Source organism: Perca flavescens, chromosome 6 (assembly GCF_004354835.1).
Source record: "Perca flavescens isolate YP-PL-M2 chromosome 6, PFLA_1.0, whole genome shotgun sequence".
In the NCBI taxonomy this organism is placed as follows: Eukaryota; Metazoa; Chordata; class Actinopteri; order Perciformes; family Percidae; genus Perca; species Perca flavescens.
The window spans coordinates 18147286-18169424 of record NC_041336.1 but is presented as its reverse complement, the minus strand read 5'-3'; the positions used below and the strand labels follow the sequence as shown (position 1 = coordinate 18169424).

The 22139-nt window shown below is 39.9% G+C and overlaps 2 protein-coding genes across 3 annotated transcripts; one reads left to right on the top strand and one right to left on the bottom strand.

Annotated features, from left to right (window-relative positions):
• Nucleotides 1-959: 959 nt before the first annotated feature.
• On the top strand, nt 960-12570 carry cnot3a (CCR4-NOT transcription complex, subunit 3a). Of its 2 annotated transcripts, none has more exons than XM_028581204.1 (18): nt 960-1116; nt 1695-1765; nt 1930-1997; nt 2089-2163; nt 2272-2361; nt 2481-2609; nt 2783-2878; nt 3024-3243; nt 3350-3483; nt 3698-3754; nt 4032-4953; nt 5057-5162; nt 5255-5396; nt 7073-7172; nt 7790-7988; nt 11256-11388; nt 11509-11634; nt 11763-12570. In XM_028581204.1, the coding sequence occupies exons 2-18, from the start codon at nt 1741-1743 to the stop codon at nt 11859-11861; spliced, it is 2721 nt and encodes a 906-aa protein (XP_028437005.1). In that variant the 5' UTR covers nt 960-1116; nt 1695-1740; the 3' UTR covers nt 11862-12570. The 2 variants fall into 2 exon arrangements, with proteins under 2 accessions (XP_028437005.1, XP_028437004.1); XM_028581203.1 differs by having other exon boundaries at nt 7073-7181.
• Nucleotides 12571-13765: 1195 nt separating this feature from the next.
• Nucleotides 13766-21712, bottom strand: prpf31 (PRP31 pre-mRNA processing factor 31 homolog (yeast)). The gene is made up of 14 exons (XM_028580488.1): nt 21527-21712; nt 19581-19796; nt 19425-19485; nt 19194-19277; nt 18992-19089; nt 18398-18504; nt 17253-17422; nt 17002-17159; nt 16818-16907; nt 16325-16452; nt 16146-16218; nt 14315-14443; nt 14115-14213; nt 13766-14030 (listed from the first exon to the last, which is right to left on the bottom strand). Exons 2-14 carry the CDS (start codon nt 19794-19796, stop codon nt 13917-13919), a joined length of 1527 nt encoding a protein of 508 aa, XP_028436289.1. The 5' UTR covers nt 21527-21712; the 3' UTR covers nt 13766-13916.
• Nucleotides 21713-22139: the final 427 nt, after the last annotated feature.

Here is a 22139-nt window from a genome sequence, read left to right as displayed (position 1 = left end):
TATATATATATATATATATATATATATATATATATATATATATATATATATATATATATATATATATATATATATATACACACACACACACACATTTGTTTTGTATACATTATTTGCTGTTGTTGTATTTTATACTTAGACTTGATGACAACACAGACAGTAATTATGACCAGTGACAAACTGCACATTACCATGGACAGCCTTGTTTGATAAATATCTGGCAATTATTGTAGGGTTGCGAACTTATTAATGGCTTTCACAATATATTCCAGGATACTATCAATGATTTTATGATTCGTGATTATATTTCAGGAACTGCTCATATAAAATTTGATTTGGCTGTTAAGCTCAATTTTTAAGTTTTTTTAATTATTGTGTTTAAGTTTTTTAAGTTTCCCAGCGTTTAAAGTTCTGTCGTATAGATTTTATTATGTTTCCTGATGTTGTCCCAAAGCAGACAGATTTCACTACTTTTATTGATGTTCACATCTGCATAAACAATTAAAACTTTGTTTTCAATTATGTTTCTATACAATAGTTAAGAATTGTTTCAGTTTCAGGCAGAAATAATAAAAAAAAAAACTCACTTCAGGTCAACTTGCTAGGTTTTTCTGGAGCTTTTAGCCTCATGGAACAGTCTTCATCGTGGGATGGAGTTTGCTCAGTTGTCATGGAGATCAACCGCTCACCATAAATGAACAAGGAATTAAATATATATCTGAAGTAACATCTATTACAATATCCATACTACGAGGTTAGGGGTTAATAAAGATTAACTATAGAGATGTTTCAAAAAATAAATATTGGAAATGTCTGATTTCAGATGCAGCTTTGGTCTTGTGTCGACCACAGTTCATCAGACGGCTGAGCCAATGGTCGAACACCATTCCAGCGGATGTCTCTCAGTGACAAGCGTGAGCTCTGTCCAATCAGATCGCGTAGATTCGATTTAGGGCGGGGCCTCAATGCGGAGGTGGATTTTAGCTACCGTCCATCTTCAGCTACATTACAGTGAGCGAGCTTGTCGAAAAGAAAACACAATTTGGAAGTAAAGAAGACTTTCTGGAATTAGTTTTGGCTGTATTTGAAAAAGACAAACGAAAGCCCATACCCTAGGTAAATGTCGTAAACAACTATAAGTCTAGATGCTCGGGTTGACCCAGTTTCCCTTTTTCCTAAATTTGGCTAGCTAAGCTGCTAGCTAGCATTTTATGCATTAGCTAGCCAGACAGTTAGCCATATTAGCTAGCAGGTTAACGATTAGAATGGATTCTGATATACTGTGCCTTTCACAACGCAAACCCACCATATAAAAGCTATACTGGACCCCAACATAATGATGCATGAATATGACGTCCATCCATCAATATGCTCCGTGGTACTTGTTTTGAAACGGGCCAGTTAACCGAGCGAGGTGGACGAGCTAAGATGCTGGCTAATGTTAACGTTAGCTGGCTAGGTGGCTAATTGTAACTGACAACCATATCTGTCATATTGGTAACAGCAAGATCAGCTACGTTCACGAAAATTAAACCATAGTTAGAAGTTCTGATGTAAAGTATCCTTAAATTCTGAAGAGATAACGTTATTTGTGCAGCTGAGTTAACTGGCCAGCTGGCTGGATGTAACGTTACTGATGCTCTGTTGAAGGGATTGTGTTTTGTTTGAATGGACGTTTGGTTTTCTTTACATAGCCAACTTTGTGACAGACGGAATGTGGACATTGTCGTAGTCAGAGCCATGGCTGACAAGAGAAAACTACAAGGTATGAATGTTGTTGAACTCATCAGTAATGTTGCAAAGGATCCATCACACTGTCCAGCCTGGCATCTTGCACAGAGACTTGGACTGACTTCATCTCGCAAAGTTTTTGGTGTTTCACAGATTGATGTTGTGAATATTGTTGGACCACATGTTGTATCTCCACAGGTGAGATCGATAGATGTTTGAAAAAAGTAGCTGAAGGTGTAGAACAGTTTGAAGACATCTGGCAAAAGGTAAGAGATCTTTGCATCCCACATTGATACTCTATTTCAAAACATTATATTGTAAAACCTAAATCATCTAATCTAATTTGTCTACATTTAGCTCCATAATGCAGCCAATGCAAACCAGAAGGAAAAATATGAGGCTGATCTCAAGAAAGAGATTAAAAAACTACAGGTAAGACGAGTTAACTCACGTTGTCCCTTTATCTGCACTCTTGGTCAACAGTGCATGTCTTGAAAAACTAATGCGTCTCAATGTTTTCACCGTCTGTCCTCTTTCCAGCGATTGAGAGATCAAATAAAAACATGGGTGGCCTCAAACGAAATCAAAGACAAAAGGCAGCTAGTCGAGAATCGCAAACTTATAGAGACGGTATGGTTTTCGATAATGGCCTATTTTTTAGTTTATTATTGTTTCTGTAAAGTAGCATTTAGACATTGGCTCATCAAAACGGTTAACTCTCAAGGCTTATATGAATTTTCTTTCCTTAGCAAATGGAGCGGTTCAAGGTGGTGGAACGTGAAACAAAAACAAAAGCCTACTCTAAAGAAGGCTTAGGGCTCGCTCAGAAAGTGGATCCAGCTCAGAGGGAAAAAGAGGAAACGGGACAGTGGCTAACAGTAATACATCCGCTATTATCTATACCTGTTGTACATTTTGGTTGCCTGAGTTTTTCTGGCTGAAGTTTTAAAAAGAAATGTTGATGTTGAGTTTGATAAAAATGCGTTTTAGGAAGAAGTTTTGATTGAATCCATTAACACTCTTTTTTTTCCGACCTCTTTCTCACCTGCAGAATACGATAGACACTCTAAATATGCAGGTGGATCAGTTTGAAAGTGAGGTGGAATCTCTTTCGGTTCAGACGAGAAAGAAGAAGGGTGATAAGGATGTAAGTCTCATTATTTTCAAAGTTGCGTATTATGTTGGTCTAATTCCTGCAAATATTCAATATAGTGTTTTGCAATGTAATCTGGTAAAGGTTTGGCTAAAATGTTTGTCTTAAACCACATGCTTGTCTTCTGTCATTCATGTAGAAGCAAGATCGTATTGATGAGCTCAAGCGGTTGATTGAGAGGCATCGATTCCACATTCGCATGTTGGAGACCATTTTACGAATGCTAGATAATGACTCAATACCAGTGGATTCAATCCAGAAGATCAAGGATGATGTTGAATACTATATTGATTCCTCCCAAGACCCAGACTTTGAGGAGAATGAGTTCTTGTATGACGACTTAGACCTGGAAGACATCCGTGAGTAGAGCACCGTGGATTGTTAGCATGACGCTTTTGTTCAGATATCAGGGGGATTATAAGGACAACATCTGACGCTTGTCTTTTTCCTGTCTTTCTTTTATAGCTGCAGCATTAGTTGCAACTTCTCCATCAGGTCAGGGCAATGTGGAGGATGAGATGTATCTCCACTCCAGCAGCACTCCCACTTCCACAACCTCTTCTTCACCCATTCCTCCATCCCCGGCCACTTGCACTGCTGTAAGTTCTTGTGTTTGTATTTATAAAACTTGGGTCAGTATGTGAAAGGGATGCTGTGTAGAAAAAGTACATTCTGACACAATTTTGCACATATCTCTGTCCTATCCATTTTGTTAACCCTTCTACAAGTGTCACTGTGCTGTAATCCACTGCATAGTTTGCTGAATCAACATTTCAAAAGTGGATTGTCATATCAAGGTATCTACTTCTATAGGAGAACTCAGAGGACGATAAGAAAAGGGGACGATCGACAGACAGTGAAGTTAGTCAGGTGAGAGGCTCTCATCTGTACTGTGCCAGTAGATAAACAGTTTAGTGCAGCGCTCTTCATCCTTGGTCCTGGAGAGGCACGGAGGCTGAAGGGTTCTCGTGCACTGACTCTGTGGGACCATGCTTGGAGACTTTTGATTTAGTTTGTCCCATCATCTGCATATATGGAAGTCCATAGTTTTCAGTAAACTTTGCTCCTCATACACTTTGTACAGCTGTAGTCACCTTCTGGACAGTTTTGTCTGAAATGCCTTTTTCTGGTGCTTTGCCATTTTCAGTCACCTGTGAAGAACGGCACCCCATCCTTGCTATCTTCCTTCTCCTCCTCCACCACCTCTGGGTCCTCCTCGTCCTCCTCACTTGTGTCCATGGCGAGTGTTGTCGGAAGCAGTCCCGCGGTTCCCTCAAGCAACAGTCTTATAGGGAGCTTCAGCAGTGCGGTGCAGCAACATCAGCATCAACCTGCACAACAGCAGCAACAACCTCAGCCACCAAACCAACCACAGCAGCAGCAGCCACCTCATACAAAACCCTCTGTCCCCTCAAACAACACCCCCAGCCCGCCAAGCAACCCTCTTCTCCCAGCCTCACCTGCCCCCTCTCTCCCCACGCCCAGCACACCCAGTTCATTAGCTCTCAACTCTCAGTCTCAGCTCACATCTGTGCCCACCCCGGCATCCGGTTTGGGACTCGGGCTTGGGCTGGGATTGAGCAAAATTGGCATGACGGGGACCAGCAGTGCCAACCAAATGTCTGGTCTGGGCCTGGGTGGCCACCCCTCTTCTTTAAACACAATGGCAGGGCTCATTTCGGGCTCCACACCTGCCCCTTACGCTCAGGCAGCAGCTTCAGGAGGCTTGGGTTTGAGCAGCACCACCCAGTCCAGCATTTCAGAGAACAGCACTTCCATCCCCACCTCTGGCTCCAGTGGAGTCACCACCAACGGAGCGGGGATAGGGCTCGGTTTGCTAGGTTCCAGCCCAGCCCACAACTCTTTGAGTGGGAGTATTTTGGGTCTGGTTCCTGGGCAAAATGTAGCCCCCGGTGCCTCTCAGGTGTCACCAAGTTCTGTCAGCACTACCCCCGGAGTAGTTGGCATGATGGGAAGCAGTGGAGGGAATATCAGCGTTGTTGGAGCAGTAGGGGTTAATGCTGCTCCTGCTAGACCACCCAGTGGACTGAAGCAGAATGGAAGCACAAGTATGTTAACTTATTGTGCTTGGCCTTGTGTGACTCTGTTTAAGTCAAAGTTGTCTTCTCTTTATAAAGGATTGTCCCTAACTTGTCCCTCACCTGCCGTCAGGTTACAGTGCTGTAGTGGCAGAGAGCTCCACAGAATCAGCTCTAAGCACACCGAGCCAGTCACAAAGCAGCCAACCCTCATCTCTCAGTTCTTCAACCAGTCAGCCGTGAGTTATTTGTTGGTCACTTGATCACTATTTATTCTTTACATGATAGTTGTTAACTTGTGTCTCTGTTGTTCCCACTCTACTTGCTGCAGGATGGACAATGGTCCCAGTTTAATCAGCTCCATCACCCTGCCTCCCAGCTCTCCGTCCCCATCGTTCTCAGACAGCACACCCGGAGGAGGGAGTCTTCTCAACGGGCCCCACTCCTACACACAGGCCTCTGAGGCCCTCAAGGTAAAGGACCTTAGCAATGAGATAGAGAATTAAGGCCCAGACACAGGGAGACGGTCGGCTGTTGATCAAATTTGGGCTGACGATGAGCGCCCGTCACCCTAGTTTTCCAGGTGTGTCTCGCACCTTTGACCTTCATCGACTTTTTTTCCGCTGTCGGTCAGAGGATTGACTCCAACGGGCTGTTCGGCTTAAGCAAATTAGTGCACGTCATGAAAAACGGAAGTGAGAAAAGCAAGCAAACAAATAAAGTCAAGAGGGCACACACAGAATGTACTATTAATTTTTCATTTTCATTTCATCAATCCAATACACAGAAGGGCTGTCAAAACTGGCCAAAAAGACGTTTGAATGTTCCTTCTAAAAAAACACACAGGTTTGAGCTATTCGAATATCTATTTTTGCACATTTTTTCCGTAATAGGGCAAACATAACGAGATACATAACTACTTGCGTAGGTACATTTCTTTTAACATAAACATGTCTTTTAAAAGATATACATACCTAAACATTACAATATAAAATAATGTCCTATACCATAAAAAATAATGTAAAGACTGTCAACCTCTCTCTCTCTAAGCCCCCTTGCAATCAAGCTAGCTAACTAAATTATTATAATAATTTTTTTTTGGCCAAAACGGAGGTGATGTGACGCCACGCCACAATCGGCCTTCATCGCCAGTAGCTCTTTGCCCTAGTGTGTCAGCACCATAAGTCTTTTGTCAGAGTCACATTCTGGTCTAATTGAGTAGCCAGACTTTGAGGTGTAAACCAGAGAGATTATTATTATCAGGTGTATCTATAGCCTTATTAGCTGACTGCATGGAGAAATTTGGCAGACAAGACAAACAAGCTGTTAGAGATTGTGAGATTGATGTCAGTCTGTGGACAAAAAGCGTTCTGCAGTAATTATTATAGAGTATCTGCCCTTCAATTGCAAGAAGGGAGGCTTCTCATCACCCGGTCAGTGCTTGAAGAGTGAAAATTGCACCATTCAACATCCCTTACTGTAATTTGCATAAATGCTTAAGATCTAAGGTTACACTTTACTTGAAGGTATCTACATAAGAGTGACATGACACTGTCATAAACATTCTAAACAGGTCATGAACGTTTATGACATAATGCTTCTTTTAGTAATTATAAGTATAATAAAGTATTTTCAAATTACTAAATGATTTTGCTGGCATTGGTAGTTTTCGTAAGGTACTTTTGTTTGGTACATTACTGGATACATTGATGTGCTCTGCTGTAAATAGTGTTATTAAAATACCCCTGGCTGCCCACAAACCTCTGTTCTGGGCCACATTTATACCAAACACAGAAGCCCACACTTACCCAGTGGTACGGATAGAAATCATGTCATGCCTATACATATTTGGACTTATGCCCAATTCTCTTCACTGCAAACACCATGAAGAAGGCAGTGTTGGACAGTGTATCAGTGTAGAATGTATTATATTGTTGTTAGCTGTGCCAAAAAACATTATTAGTATTTATTGAGATTGGTTGATGAATTTTGAATACATTGCTCATTGTATCTAAAACATATCATTGATAATAACTGTTGCTGGCTGTGGGTGCATCATTTTAGGCAGGAGTTGATGTTTCGGGGGGATAGGGCGGGACTAAATCACCCAGCCTGTTCTCATGTTGTCTCCGTCTCGTTGACACCCCAGGCCCCTGAGCCTCTCAGTTCGCTGAAGGCGATGGCTGAAAGAGCAGCGCTGGGATCAGGCCTGGACGGAGAGATTCCCAACCTGCACCTAACAGACAGAGGTCGGAACGGTCAGGCATTTTCTTTCTACGCGGTGAACCTTCTGTCATTCGTACACTGACTAATAACTGAAATGGAGGTGACTTACAATGATATTTAATTTGGTATAAATAGGTGGTGTTTGTGAACAGCTGCTGTATTAGATGCAGTAGGGTAAAAAGTCAAAATGACCATAAAGTATTGAAACAATTAATCAGTTGGCCAACTGATTCCAAGTATCCAATTATCAATTAAATATTTGTTAGTTAAGTAAACACTAAACATTAACTGGTTACTACCTAATACAGTTGCTGCTTCTCTCAATTTCATATCATTGTGATTTGTTTGTGTTAGCCAGACTAACGTACTTAAGACATTTTTATTTTTTCAGTCAATTGAGCAAAATGTCAAAAGTGTAGTGTATAATGAAAATAATTATTAGTTGCAGCCGTACACTCAGACAAAGCACCTAACAAATATTTACTCGTAAACAGAAATGTGCTCCAGAAAGAAGTCAAAGTTTATGAAAGAGATTTCCCATAAAAGGCACGAGAGGCGGGGTGGTTCTTGAACATAAGAGACTAGTCTGTACGGTATTTGGGTCATCGACTGAATCTTTCACTTTTTCTTTGTCCTGCAGATATCTTCTCTGGTTCATCTGCAGCGCCCGGCACTCCAGCCGCCCCCCAGCCGTCCGTGTCGGAAGTCAGCATCCCCCCCTCGCTCGGGGTCTGTCCACTTGGCCCCACCCCTCTCCCCAAAGACCAGCTCTACCAGCAGGCCATGCAGGAATCCGCATGGACACACATGCCACACCCCTCCGACTCTGAGAGGATTAGGTGAGGACACCGCATTTGTTTTACAACCAGTGATGATGCATCTCTCATACTCTTTATAACTTGGGTAATGCAGTACTGTACATCATGGTTCCTGAACAACTACAAGCATGTATTAAAGGATGAGTCTGGTGATATTCTATATATCTTTCTAAGACCAAAAACAACAACGAATTGATCCTACTAACAAAGTAAGTATTGCCTGTTAAGGCATGGATACCCAACCCGAGCCTGTGTGTGTGTGTGGGGTGGGATTGGGCCGAATTTTTCTGTCCGAGCCCGGCCTGCGTCCGACAGAACCGTGACCAAACCCGGCCCGAGCCAGACAGGCATCAAGAGATTTATGTCCGAGCCCGACACTGTTAAAATTTTTTCTCATACTAATGACAAATGTAGGCTACGTGTGTTTGTGTGGAAAGCTTTTATTAAGCAACTGTAAGGAAGGCACTCAGAAATGTCAACAGATGAGCGCATCAGCACAGTGAGCGCGCACACGGAGCAACAAGCGCACGTTAACACAGGCACACACAAGAGGCCCAATCATGTAATTGAAATAAAATTAACATATGCCTAAACAACTATGTGGAAATACTTCCACACAGTAGACTTTCCTTCATTTTCGGTGGTTTTAAAATCTCCTGAGGCCTACTTCTTTTTAACATCTTCCATCGTTGCGCTCTGAGCACTCAATGCGCTGCGGCATGCAGTCTGCCTGATATGCACGTGTTTCTGTTAGGTTAATATTTTAAATGTATTTTAATTACAAAAATGAACATTTGCATCAAGTGAAACAGGCCCATTACATAATAAGCTGTTTAAAATTTTAAATGTCCAATGCCTTAGGCTACAGTGCTGATGTGACCATCTGAGCCCAGCCCGAACCCGTCCATCATTTCTAAATATCCGTCCGAACCCGTCGGGTACCGTTGGGACCCGTCAGGCTCGGGTCGGGTATCCCAGCAATAGTGTGTGTGTGTGTGTGTGTGTGTGTGTGTGTATAAAGTGGGCAGAAGAGAGATAAAGAAAGAGGAAGCAGATGTGTTGTATGCGACCGGAGCAGAGTTGATGGAATAAGTTTAACTCTTGTGTTGTCCTTCGGGTCACCGGGACCCAAAGGACAACACAAGGGTTATGTACTTCCGTTTATTTTGTTGAGAATTGCTCTCTAAACCCTGTCTCTTGTAAAGTAAGTAAGAAAGTTTGTTTCTAGAGCACATTTAAACACAGTTTAAGCTGGCCAAAATGTTGTACAAACAAGCACTAAGGTGCTGTATTAACCCTTGTTTTGTCCTTTGGGTCACAAGGACCCGAAGGACCACACAAGGGTTAAGTTTTGTACAGGGTGTGTGCGGCGTCCGAAATAAACCCCAGACTGAAAGCCAAGTTCATTCATTTGCTCACCAGAAACAGGATTTTAACTCCGACGTTATTCATTTTATAACGTCGGCCCTGGAGGTAAAGAGTCTCCCCTGGTTTTCTGATCACGGTTGGAAGCGAAGCAAGCATGAGAGGTTAACACATTGAACATTTTAACAGCTGATTAACGTGCGCTTGTTGCTCCGTGTGCGCTCATCTGTTGACATTTCCGAATGCCTTCCTACAGTTGCTTAATAAAAGCTTTCCACACAAACACGTAGCCTACATGTGTCATTAGTATGAGAAAACAAATGAGATTTTAACTGTCGGGCTCGGACACAAATTTCTTAATGCCTGTCGGGCTCGGGCCGGGTTCGGTCACGGCTCTGTCTGACGGGCTCGGACAGATAAATTCGGCCCGATCCAGACTCTATTGCCTGTGTAGCTCAAGCTTGGTGTAGCTTCTTTCTCTGTGCCAAGGAGGCAAGGAGGGGCAGAGAGAATCAATACGATTTTACCCATTTTAAATAAAAAAAAAAAAAAAATTGAAAATCAATATTTGGTGATCAATGTTTATATTGTGGCTGGCCAACAGAAATCTACAATGTATGGGAAACACTGCCTTTTTTATGGCACTATACTATGACTATTTTCCACTTTTTACGACATTCTATGCTATGACTTTCTATGACTTTTTAGAATATTGTTTATGACCTACTACAGTGACTTTTTATGAATTTTTTTACGACATACTATACCAGTGTTTCCCATACATAGGTTCTACTTGGGCACCCCAACATTCTATCCTGAGTTTTTTCAACATACTATACTATGACTTTTTACGATTTTTTTCTATGCTATGACTTTTTTATGACGTGCTATACTATGACTTTTTAGAACATTGTTTATGAATGACTTTTAAGTGACTTTTTTGTGACATACTATTCTATGACTTTTTTCGACATTCTATGCTATGACTTTTTAAGGTCCCATGACATGAAAATTTCACTTTGAGGTTTTTTAACATTAATATGCATTCCCCCAGCCTGCGTAAGGTCCCCCAGTGGCCAGAAATGGTGATAGGTGTAAACCGAGCCCTGGGTATCCTGCTCTGCCTTTGAGAAAATGAAAGCTCAGATGGGCTGATCTGGAATCTTGCTCCTTATGACATCATAAGGAGCAAGGTTACCTCCCCTTTCTCTGCTTTGCCCACCCAGAGAATTTGGCCCACCCATGAGAGACAGAGAGAGAAAGAGACATTATGGCTTTCAAACGAGCAAAGTGGCAGTTGGTCAAGGTACATAAGAAGAAAAAAGGTGTAGGATTAACAACTGGCATGTGTGATTTGCATCTGTAACCCATTATGTCAGTGACTGATCATCCTGGCTGATTGGGCTCTGGGCATCATCTTTGCCATCCTAAAAAGAGTAAAACTACAGACACAGAAATGGCACATACTGTGGAAATCTCATTGTGGGACTGGCTCTAGTGGCTGTAATTCTGCACCAAGGCTGAATTTCGGGAAAGAGACTTCAGATACAGTATTATGGGACCACTAAGGCCTATATAAAAGCATCCAAAGAGCACCATGTCATAGGACCTTTTTAGAACATTGTTTATGACATACTATACTATGACTTTTAAAACATACTATAGACATTACTTTTTTTCCACCCTTTACGACATTCTATGCTATGACTTTTAAGACATACTATAACTTATCTCAACATACTGTACTATGACCTTTTTTTTTTCTACATATGGAATGAAATGTCAGATGCATGCATGGTTGTGGTTGGTTGGGATCGTGGGGGCTGGTATTCTTCAGAAGTGTACCCCTTGAAGTATTTGTGGGGAGCCTTGGTCACTTGTTTTTCCTATGGATTTCAAACGGTCTTTGTATCTGTCCTAAAGGCAATACCTGATGAGGAATCCATGTCCCACATTGCCATTCCATCATCAGATACCGCCGCACCACTCGGACTCCATAGAGTTTTACCAGAGACTGTCCACAGAAACTCTCTTTTTCATCTTCTACTACCTAGAGGTAAAATACTCAACCACCAACTTATGTCTGTTTGTTGACAACCTTTCTGTTCTTCTCCCAATGATGTATTACAGGCTTGCTTGTAAGCTTGATTGTGTATTTGACCTCCCCCTCTCTCAGGGCACCAAGGCTCAGTATCTGTCTGCCAAGGCTCTGAAGAAACAATCTTGGAGGTTTCACACCAAGTACATGATGTGGTTCCAGAGACACGAGGAGCCCAAGACTATCACTGATGAGTTTGAACAGGTGCAGACTCCCCACAGTTCACATTTTCTCTTGAACTTAGAAAGTAGTATGGGGACCAATTGATTGGAGTTTGTTGTTGTGGTGTCAGTTTTTGAATGATTGCTCTTTCCGCTCTGCTGTTCCTCCAGGGCACTTACATTTACTTTGACTATGAGAAATGGGGCCAGAGGAAGAAGGAGGGGTTCACCTTTGAGTACAGGTACCTTGAAGACCGAGATCTGCAGTGACGGACACAGGGAATTGAAAGGACAGAGAGAGACAAAACGTGCTGCTGTTGACATTCCGAGACTGAACTTCAAACTGTGGATAGAGATTGTGATGTGTAGTAGAAACACTCTCCTAAAATGGAGACTGGTGTCTGTATAGGCTGCATCTCAACGTGAAGTCCCTCGCTCCTCCTGTAGCTTTTTGCTTTTGACAAAAATGCCCTGTGGGCCTGATCAAATGCATCTCGCTGCACGGGCTGAGGGGGTTCTCACTAGAGATCTGCGTTTGTGCCTGTCTGTGTGCACACTCAGTATGTGGCATTAGGAAAGCCTACCCCATGCATGTTTCTCATGTTTTGTTTTCTTTTTCTGTTTCAACATGATTCTCTGTACCACCTACCCAACATGAGCCTGGAAGCCTTTGACTTGACACAAAACAAACCTTGGATTTGATTGTTAAGTAAACTGCCCATCTTGTATTTACTGTAATTTGGTGGTTTAGAATGGGGAGGTACAGTGGACATTTAGTCATGGTGTAGGACTGGCTTCTTTTAAGAACCTACTATGCCTGTTGAATATGGTCACTATTAGAAATAGTGAGCGGTTATCAATAGTTTTATTGATATTGTCTTGGTCGAGTAAAACGCTGATTGAGTGTGACCACAGGGCCTCTCCCTGTGACAGGGAAAGAGTCCTAATTGGACATGGATTAAATTGCTATGCAATTGAACTGGTCTCCGACTCCCTCTCTTTACAAATAAAATGTTTTTAAGTTAACCTGTCAAAGAAAATGCATTATTATGGCGCATTCATGTTTGTGACAAAATAAACTTGTAAAATAAATCTTAAAAAAAAAAAAAAAAAAAAATAGGGTTTGAGACATGTATCTACTTCTAATGTACGATTTGTACACCATTGAGGAATTCTCATCATCCTTAATGCCAAAGGGCACGGTAAGCTTAGTGAATGTACCCGTACCCAAATCACCTCACTATACACAAATATTAGATATTAAGTCTGTGTTTGGTTTGAGTCAACTTTCCAACTTAAGTTAACATTTTATTCTATTCTGTTGAGGTCACTTCATCCTTAAATCCACTGTGTTCATTTTACCACCTGATAATTTAAGTGAAACCCTATACCGTGAAAGTGCACTGAAACTGTTTACATGTAGAGTGAAAACACAGAAAAAGGAAAATTCTGGTGGTAGATTTCACTTGTGGGTCGAATAAGGAAATGTCTCCTCTGCCGTGGTTGTTCATGTGCTCCACTGAAGAACAATAACATTTAATCTCTGACAGATCCCACCTTTTCTTGGCAGTTTGAATGGAGAGTGTTAAAACTGAATCAGATTTTTTTTCCATTTAAGCAACCATGAAAACTTAAGATCTGTACTGCAGTTAAAATTCTATGTTGTGTGTGATTAGTTTTCAGACTTTTTGGGGGAGGGGGGGTTGGATTGAGGATGTGAAAAAAAAGGAAAATACAGCAAAGTTATGAGAGATTTGCCTTTTATAGATTCTATTTTTGGGGCTTTTAAGGTTTTCAGAAAGGGATGGTCAGTAAAGAAATTGCTAAAATGTGAATTTCAAGACGTATTTACAATTTTTTCTCATCACAGTTCTGCATGGGAGATGTCATAAAATGGGGTTATAAACAGGATTGTAAAATTTCAATAAATACTTTAAATTACAAGTCAGTGTGTGGTGTAAAGTCCTGTCATTCCTAAATGGAATAGGGATTAATTTATTTTCCACTCATTTTAGGCTGGATTTGTTCTGGTAAATTTATAGTTTAGAGTGGATTTGCCAAGTATCAAGACAAACTTCGAGCTAATGGGTAAAGATTTGATATATGCGTTTACTAAGAGCATCATTAAAATGGCTACGTGTTTTCCTTCTCTAAAAAGGAAGACACGACGCTTTGTGAAATCCTTACATGTTTTATTAAAATCAAAGAAAAGTAAAAACAAAATACAGGACAAAGCACAATGTCAAACGAATTTGAAAATATACTATCACTTTACAGTGTTGAGTGCAACTATCTGTGTGTGATGCTGGTGTGTGATGTGCGTAATCACATTTTAGCTTCCTTCTTGACTTTGAGGAACTCCGCCATGTTCGAGAAGTATTTCTGGTTGGCTTCAGCCACCTTCTTCTCTGCAGCCTGAGGGTTCACAATCTCCAGCCCCTGCAGATGAGAGTACAATGGTTAGTTAACTAATACAAACCTGCATAGTGTATATTCAATAAAAAGAGGGTGATGACTTTTTACCTGAAGGGGAGTGAACGCTACACTGGAGCTGGTTCCTGAGGAGCGGTCTCTGACTGTGGACTTTCCTCCGTAGGTCATGCTCTGCTTCTGCAAAGTTCTCTGTTGTGTGCAACAACAACAAAAATCTGAGACTTTATGGACTGAAAACCAAAAATAAATTACTCAATAGTGGAGTGAAAATTTGCCATGAATGAGTTCACCTGGAGAGATTTGGAGATTCTGGCTTTGGTGGCCTCGTTGACCTGAGCCTGCCTGACGCGCCCGCTGCCGCTCTTCCCCAGCTGACCAAGACTGAAGCCCAGATCCTCCTGATAAGCATCGTCTTCAATCTGTAACACCACATCACAAATTAAGCTGGTCTCACTGCTTATGCTTCTCCCAAAGCCATAGTATGTCATAAAAAAGTAAAAAAATAAAAATTATGATATAGTATTCCATATAAATATTTCATGGAAAATTATAGTAGTAGTATATTGAAAAAAAGTCATAGTATGTGTAAAACATGAAGTACATTTGTATGTCGAAAAGTCAAAAACGTCTTAGTATAGTGTCATAAAAAAAAAGTCAGCATTGTATGTTGTAAAAAAGTCATAGTATTGCCAAAATAAAGTCATAGTATAGTAGGTCATAAAAATGTCAAAAAAGTCATAGTACATCGAAAAGTCATAGGATGTCATGAAAAGTCTAAATAAGTCAGTATGTGACTAAAATGTAGGTCGTAAAAATGTCATGAAAAAGTTAGTATAGTAGGTAGAAAAAAAATGTATAGTATGTAGCAAAAAGTCGAAAAAAAGTTATAGTATGTTGTAAAAATGTGAAACAGTCATAGTATGTCAAAAAAAGTCATAGTATGTCAAAAAAGTCAGTATAGTAGGTCGAAAAAAAAGGCGAAAAAAGTCATAGGTCATAAAACAGTCAAAAAAATCATAGTATGGTATGTTGTAAAAATGTCATAAAAAGTCATAGTATGTCGAAAAAAGTCATAGCATAGTATGTCGAAATAAAGTCACAGTAGGTCAAAAAAAGTCATAGTATAATATGTCAAAAAAAAAATAAGATAGCATGGGACTAAAATGTATTGTAAAAATGTCATGAAAGTCATATTACAGTTTATAAAAATAAGTCAAGTCATTGTATGTCGAAATAAAGTCATAGTACAGTATGTCAAAATAAAGTCATAGTATGTAGAAAAAGTCAGTATAGTATGTCGAAAAAATTTCTAAATAAGTCCTAGTATTTGACTAAAATGTATGTAGTAGAGGTCATGAAAAATTCAGTATAGTATGTCGAGTAAGTCGTAGTATGTTGAAAAAAAGTCTAAATAAGTCATAGTATGTGACTAAAATGTATGTCGAAAAAAATGTCATAAAAAGTAATGTAGAAAAAAGTCATAGTATAGTATGTCGAAAAAAGTCTAAATAAGTCATAGTATGAGACTAAAATGTCGAAAAAAGTCATAGTATAGTATGTAGAAAAAAGTATGTCAAAAAAAGTCAAGTTATATAAAAAAGTCAAAGTATAGTATGTCAAAAAAAAGTTATAGTATAGTATGTCGTTAGTCATATATAAAAAGTCTAAGTAAGTCATAGTATGTGACTAAAATGTAGGTTGTAAAAATGTCATGAAAAAGTCATATTACAGTATGTCAAAAAAAAAATAGTAGGAGTATAGTAGGTCATAAAAATGTCAAAATAAGTGATAGTATAGTATGTGGAAAAAAGTTTAAAAAAAATCCTAGTATAGGGTCGTAAAAATGTCATGAAAAAGTCTTAGTATGTCATACAAGTCAAAGTATAGTATGTCGGAAAAAAAAAAAAATGTCATAGTATGTCACAAAATTGTCATAGTATGTTGTAGAAAAGATGGGGAAAAAAATAAATAAATCATAATATAGCATTACATCTAAAAATGTCATAGTATAGCAGGTTGTAAAAGTCATTAAAAAACATAAAAGATGGAAGTAAAAAGGGACAGGGAGCATAGTTAAAGAGATGAGAGAAAGAGGAAGCCTGATAGACCATATCTACTTACCTCTGCGAAGGTCATCCTGTTAGCATGTTTCCTGATCTCAGTCAGTCCCAGACGCTCCTTCATCTTTCGATACCTTCACAAAGATAAGAGCATTGGAGAAGGTACACACACAAAGATAAGAGCATTGGAGAAGGTACACACACAAAGATAAGAGCATTGGATCTCTCTCTCTCTCTCACCTCCTTCCTCCTCTCTTCTTCCTCTGTCCATCCAGTGGGGCTGGCAGCGGTTTGACCTGCTTCACTGGCGGAGGTTCCTGCCACTTATCAAACTTCCTTTCTATTTCTTCTTTTAGATCATAGCCAACCTGCAAATAAAAAACATAAAAAAGGTTAACAGAGGAGTTACAAATTAACTAAAGGTTTTCTTTAATATTGCTGCATGCAAAAAATAAATGTTGAAATGTTTGTAAAACTTTTTTTTAAATATTGAAAGTGTAGCGGTGTCATTTTAACTATATAGCAATGGTTAAGGCTGTAACTTTTTAAGTTGTGTTCGACTACATTGTATTGTAAAGTGTTTGTAAAAATGTTGGTCCTCCATATAAGAAAATGAAGACGTCAAGAAAATATTGGAATTTAGCCCTTTTGTACCAAGTTTATTTTGTTGCACCACCCAGTTCATGATCTTAAATTCTGCATTAATGTGTATGTGGTCCATATGAACAGTCACCTTGCCGGCTGAACTCTCATGGAAACTGTCCACTCGGGAAGCCAGAGTGCACTTTGCAGACACGAGACGAGCTGCCTTCCTCCTGAGGTCCTAATGACACAACATGGAAGACAAGTGTTAGCTACAAGGTCCCCTTGCTGAGTTAAATGCACTGCAATAGGTTTATGTTGATATATTTACTGACAGGTGGCAGTGACTGCACAACATCACAGTGGTAGATGTAACCGGTGTGGGGCAGCAGGGAGGTACTGCTGAAGCCGGACAGGGTTCTTCTCTGAGCTCCCAGCAGCATCAGATTACAGGCGGGCATCTTGGAGAGGTTAGTGAGGCCGCCAGCGATACCTGCAGCCAGAGGGGGATGGATAATATAATATATTGTAACGTCAATGAATCTAAACAATTTAAATCTTAAACTAATCTTTTTGCATCTCTCACCCATGATCTTGGCTGCGGTTGACGCTCCAACAATGATGGACAGATTTGGGGCAATGAATGACATTCGGGACTCTACATATTCATATATCCTGTGTTTAGACTGGTTCAGCTCCAGAGCCATGTCACATGACTCCTCCAGTTGCTTCAGTTCATCCTCACTTAGCAGTGTCCTAAAACCATGAAAATACACATTCAAATTAAAAGGTCCAATGTGTAGGAATTTCTCCCATCTAGCGTTTAGATCATATATCGCAATCAACTCTCTCGCGCCACGCAGTTCAAAGTACGTATTACAGCTAGGTAGGCCTGCACGATTTGGGGAAAAATATGAATCACGATTTTTTTTTAGCTTAGATATGATATCACAATTCTCTGCCAAAAAATTTTTTTCACAAAGTTTATTGCACAAATGAACCATGACAAAACAAATTGGCACCTATAGTACAATGCGCATTACCACAAGCCTGTAAACATAGAGGCTTCAATGAATAAAGAAAATAAAGTACATACTGGCCATTTAAGTACAGTAGGCTACCAAAAATAGTGAGGTCTAAGTCATTAAAAAATTAAAATCGCAAACAAGGGTGAATCGAGATCACGATTTTATAACGATTAATCATGCAGGCCTACAGCTACGGTAGCCTTCACGCTTCAAAAAGCCAGTCTCTTGCTCTTTTCAATATCTTTTTTTCCTCCTGAAGACTCCGGTTCCTGAAATTTGGATTTTGAATACATGTGGTCTTCCATGTTTCCTTCTTCAAACTTGCTGGGGCCAGGAAGCTACAATACCCATTAGCAGTACCTGTGAGTTTATCATGCGACAGCGAAAACGTGAAACACGGAGCAGTATGTCCTGTATGTCCCTTACTGGCTAACGTATTCCAAGATGGCGCATGAATATGGAGCGTCTACCCCAGTTCATGCAAATGCAACATTTCAAGCCAAAAAGGAATACTTGGAATTAATGGTGGTGGTAAATATTCATGAAAAAGGACAATTTTGTAAACGGGCAACACAGATTTTGATAATGAACAACTAAACACGATACACACTGGGCCTTTAAAGATAAGCATTTAAAGTGTGACCGTCCTATGGACAGGATCGGTCCAACCGTTAAAACCATAGATGTCTGTCGACTGACTCACCCCTGTGTGGTTGAGGCTGTGACACTGACAACCATAATAGTGGCATTGGTGAGGATTTGCTGCAGAGTTTCATTGGTCTTGCACTTCTCTAGATTGTTTCCCAATTCCTGAGAAGGAAACACAAATGGAGAATAGAGGATGCTTAAAACGTGACAAAATAATGCCTTTTTATGTTTTCTTAAAAACATATGATCAATTCCAAGGGTGTAGCAATTCTGAGGTTTAATCTTTTTAAATAACTATTACTTACAGCATTAACCCATTAGGTCAGTCAGTGTAATTCTTCTACAACAACTCTTTAGTTTTGTTAAAATCAGACTTCTTTCCCATGACATAAGTGGTTGTAATTTGGGAGTCCCAGACTTATTAACTTTTGTGTATAACTCATGAAAATATAAACCATTGCAAACAATCTAGAATTCATTATTGGCCTTCTGCAGATGTGTAACCATACATTCATCGATAACTAAAAATTGTCTTCTGTCCAACAAAAGATACAAATAATCAATAGTAGAGCAAAAGCAACACCGGGCACCTTGCTCTCATTCTGAAATGGGTTCTTTGTATAGAAGAAGAATAAACATTTCATCTCACCTTGACTGTGCGGACATAATCTAGAGAATCTGGCACCAGAGACTCGAGCTCTGGGAACCTCTTGGAGTACTTGTCCCGAGTAAACTTGTGAATGATATCTGAAAACCAGGCAGGAAAGACAACTTTGTTATACGGAGCAGAACAACATTAAACCCTTTACATTGAGTTTTTTTCCCCAACCAAGCAGGAACAGCCAACTCACTGAGCTCATTGTCGATCTCCACTGTGAGGTTATTGGCTGCAACGATCAATCTGTATTCTGGGTCAGACTCAACCGGCCCCGAGACTAAGGAAACAAAACCCAACATGATCACACCAATTTTATTCAGATTCTTGGTTAAAATTCCACTGAAATGAAATGCTGTGAGGAACTTTAATATAAACCATATGGTACGATACATACCATACATACATGCAAATGGGTCACACTCACCCTCTGAGTTCCTGCGCTGCTTTCCACTATACTTTGAAATTTTCTCCATAATCTCGGAAAACTGTAGACAAAAATGAAGATTATGTTAGAATGACCAGAACAGATGCATTACTACTAATATCCGTTTGTATAACGCGCTTATACGATACAACTCACCTGTTTGCTATTGCGGAGCTTGGCGATGGACGAAACACTCTCAGCTTTACTGTAGTCCACCTCCATCTCCTCTTGGATGTCTTCCAGCCCTCCCTCTGTCCTTCCCTGTGTTGCCTCTCCATCACTATCCCCCTCCTCTTCCTCTGGATACAACCCGTCCTCCCCCTCATCTCCGGCCTCCTCCAAATCTGCCAGGAGCTCGTCCGCCAGAGACATCTGCAATCAGCAGCAGAGAGTTTAAGGACATTGGAGGTAACTGGCTTGATAAGCTAAGGCTACTCAGATCAGTTTCCAAAATGAATCCCAAGAACCAGCAGGGGTCTTGAGTGTTACTGATTGTACCACAGTTTAAATCTTTCTAATATAATATCTACTACTGACTGTATGGCGTCTAATATCTGTCCGAATTTTCTTTTCTTACTGTTATCGCTGATTGAAATGAACATTTTACTATCCACATAACTGATCTGTTGTAGGATAAATTAAATACCATATTTCTTAAAAGGAACACGCCAACTTATTGTGAATTTAGCTAATTCACCCTAACCCCCAGAGTTAGAGTCGATACCTACCCTTCTCATCTCCGTTCGTGCTGTAATGCTGTCTGACGGCTCCAGCGGCATCAGGTCAGCACAGAACATGCAGGTGAATGGTTCCAGTACTTCTACTGCTCCGAATAAGTGACAAAATAACGCCAACATGTTCCTATTTACATTTTGTGATTTATAGAGTGACAGCGTGTACAAAAAACAACGTAAGATGAGACACAGCCGTCTTCTAACTGTAAACAAACCAGGAACTATATTCTTAGGTGGACGAATATAGTACTTGGGCGGAGTGATATGCTCGCAGCAAGCCTGTCTGAGAATATAGTTCCCGGTTTGTTTACTGTTAGAAGATGGCTGTGTCTCATGTTACCTTGTTTTTTGTACACGCTGTGACTATACAAATCACAACATGTAAATAGGAACATGTTGGCGTTATTTTGTCACTTTTGTGTCTGGTCGGAGCAGTAAGCTAGTTGGAACCAGTTACCTGCAGGATCTGTGCTGGGCTAAGCTAATGCTGGAACCGTCAGACAGCGTTACAGCACGCATGGAGATGAGAAGGGTATGTATCGACTTGTCTTACTCTGGGGGTTACGGTGAATAAGCTAAATTCCCAATAAGTTGGCGTGTTCCTTTAAAAGAAGCAAAGCAGATTCTTAAATACATCTGAGGAATAACTAGACGGTTAGAGAGACAAAAATATGATTACAAATTTTGTTCCTGACCGCTCTTACTTCTGCTTTATTCTTGTAAAATACTGGATACTTCTTCAGGCCCCTAATGAATCAATCTCAAAAGCGACTTTGTTAAAATAATTTTCATTTTGTACTGCTCACAACTAAGGCCATAACCTCACCAGTACACATTGATTAGTTTTAAATTGGTCACAAGCCAGGACTATTGGGAATCACTTTTTGACTGGGAGTTTCTTCACAACTGCTAGTTTTTCTGGGGGGTTTTTCATTATAATTTGGACGATTCATAAAACAAGCAATTCAAGACACCGCTTTGCGCTATTTATGAACAGGCAAATACGAATAATAATAATAATAATAATAATAATAATAATAATAATGTTAGTTATAGCCTAAGACAAAATCCTCAAAGGGGATTCACCAAAACATGTGGGAGTTGTTTTTAGAAGTAGCTGGAGTTAGCTAACACTCATGATTTTTGGGTACCACGGCTCTGATCAGACTCTCAAACATCATCATAAATATAACAGGATAAATAATGAGGCAGGCAAAAACTGAATATGTAACGTTAGCTATTTGAGAAAGTTCAGCGGTTGTATCGTGAATGTAGCGTAGGGTTTATGCTAGCTAGCTAGCGTTAGCAAACGTTTGCTAGACGCAGCCCGTCATGTTACTAAACGCTTAATAAATATAGCAAACTTACCTCTAACCTTCAAACTGTGGTAGACTAATGAAAGAAAAAAATATGCCTTATGAAGGCTTCAACACAAGTACGTCTTAGATAAACAATACGATGTTTGTGTTTTCCTCGTCAGCCTGTGGTGGACTGTTAAATTGTTTGACGCAGACTAAATACGTAGCAACCTTCGAACTGATTTCTGGGAAATAAAGTCAATGCGCTGCACAAGGATGTAGTCTATGATTCTATGTAGGAGATACAAGGGTGTTCGTGGTTATTAATACAGCGCTTTACGATTACAAAACAAAACGATTTATTGTCATGAAACAGTTCAATAAGAGGTTCACATTTTGTAGCTTTTATTTCCCCTTGTTTATACATTATCCCTTGAAAACCATTCTTTAAACAATACAGGTTTTAAACCAACATTTAAACAGACTAAACAAATGGACTAGTTGGACCTCGACTGCATGATGGACTGTTATTAGTAGAAAATGGGGTAAATTAACAGATATACAAACAAATGGAGTTATTTACTGATGAAAGGCTTCGATTTTTCATGCTAAGCTACATTAACGGTCATTAAACAAAGTAAAAGAATGACAAGACAGCTAGAAATCCATAGACATCAGAAAAT

Coding starts and splice junctions, on each gene's coding strand:
- cnot3a (XM_028581203.1), top strand. CDS start 1,741: ATGGCTGACAAGAGAAAACTACAAG. Junction 3,244..3,349: donor CTTAGACCTGGAAGACATCC/GTGAGTAGAGCA, acceptor TTTCTTTTATAG/CTGCAGCATTAGTTGCAACT. Junction 3,755..4,031: donor CAGACAGTGAAGTTAGTCAG/GTGAGAGGCTCT, acceptor TGCCATTTTCAG/TCACCTGTGAAGAACGGCAC.
- prpf31 (XM_028580488.1), bottom strand. CDS start 19,796: ATGTCTCTGGCGGACGAGCTCCTGGCAGATTTGGAGGAGGCCGGAGAT. Junction 18,505..18,991: donor ATTATGTCCGCACAGTCAAG/GTGAGATGAAAT, acceptor TTTCCTTCTCAG/GAATTGGGAAACAATCTAGA. Junction 16,219..16,324: donor AAGAAGAGAGGAGGAAGGAG/GTGAGAGAGAGA, acceptor ATCTTTGTGAAG/GTATCGAAAGATGAAGGAGC.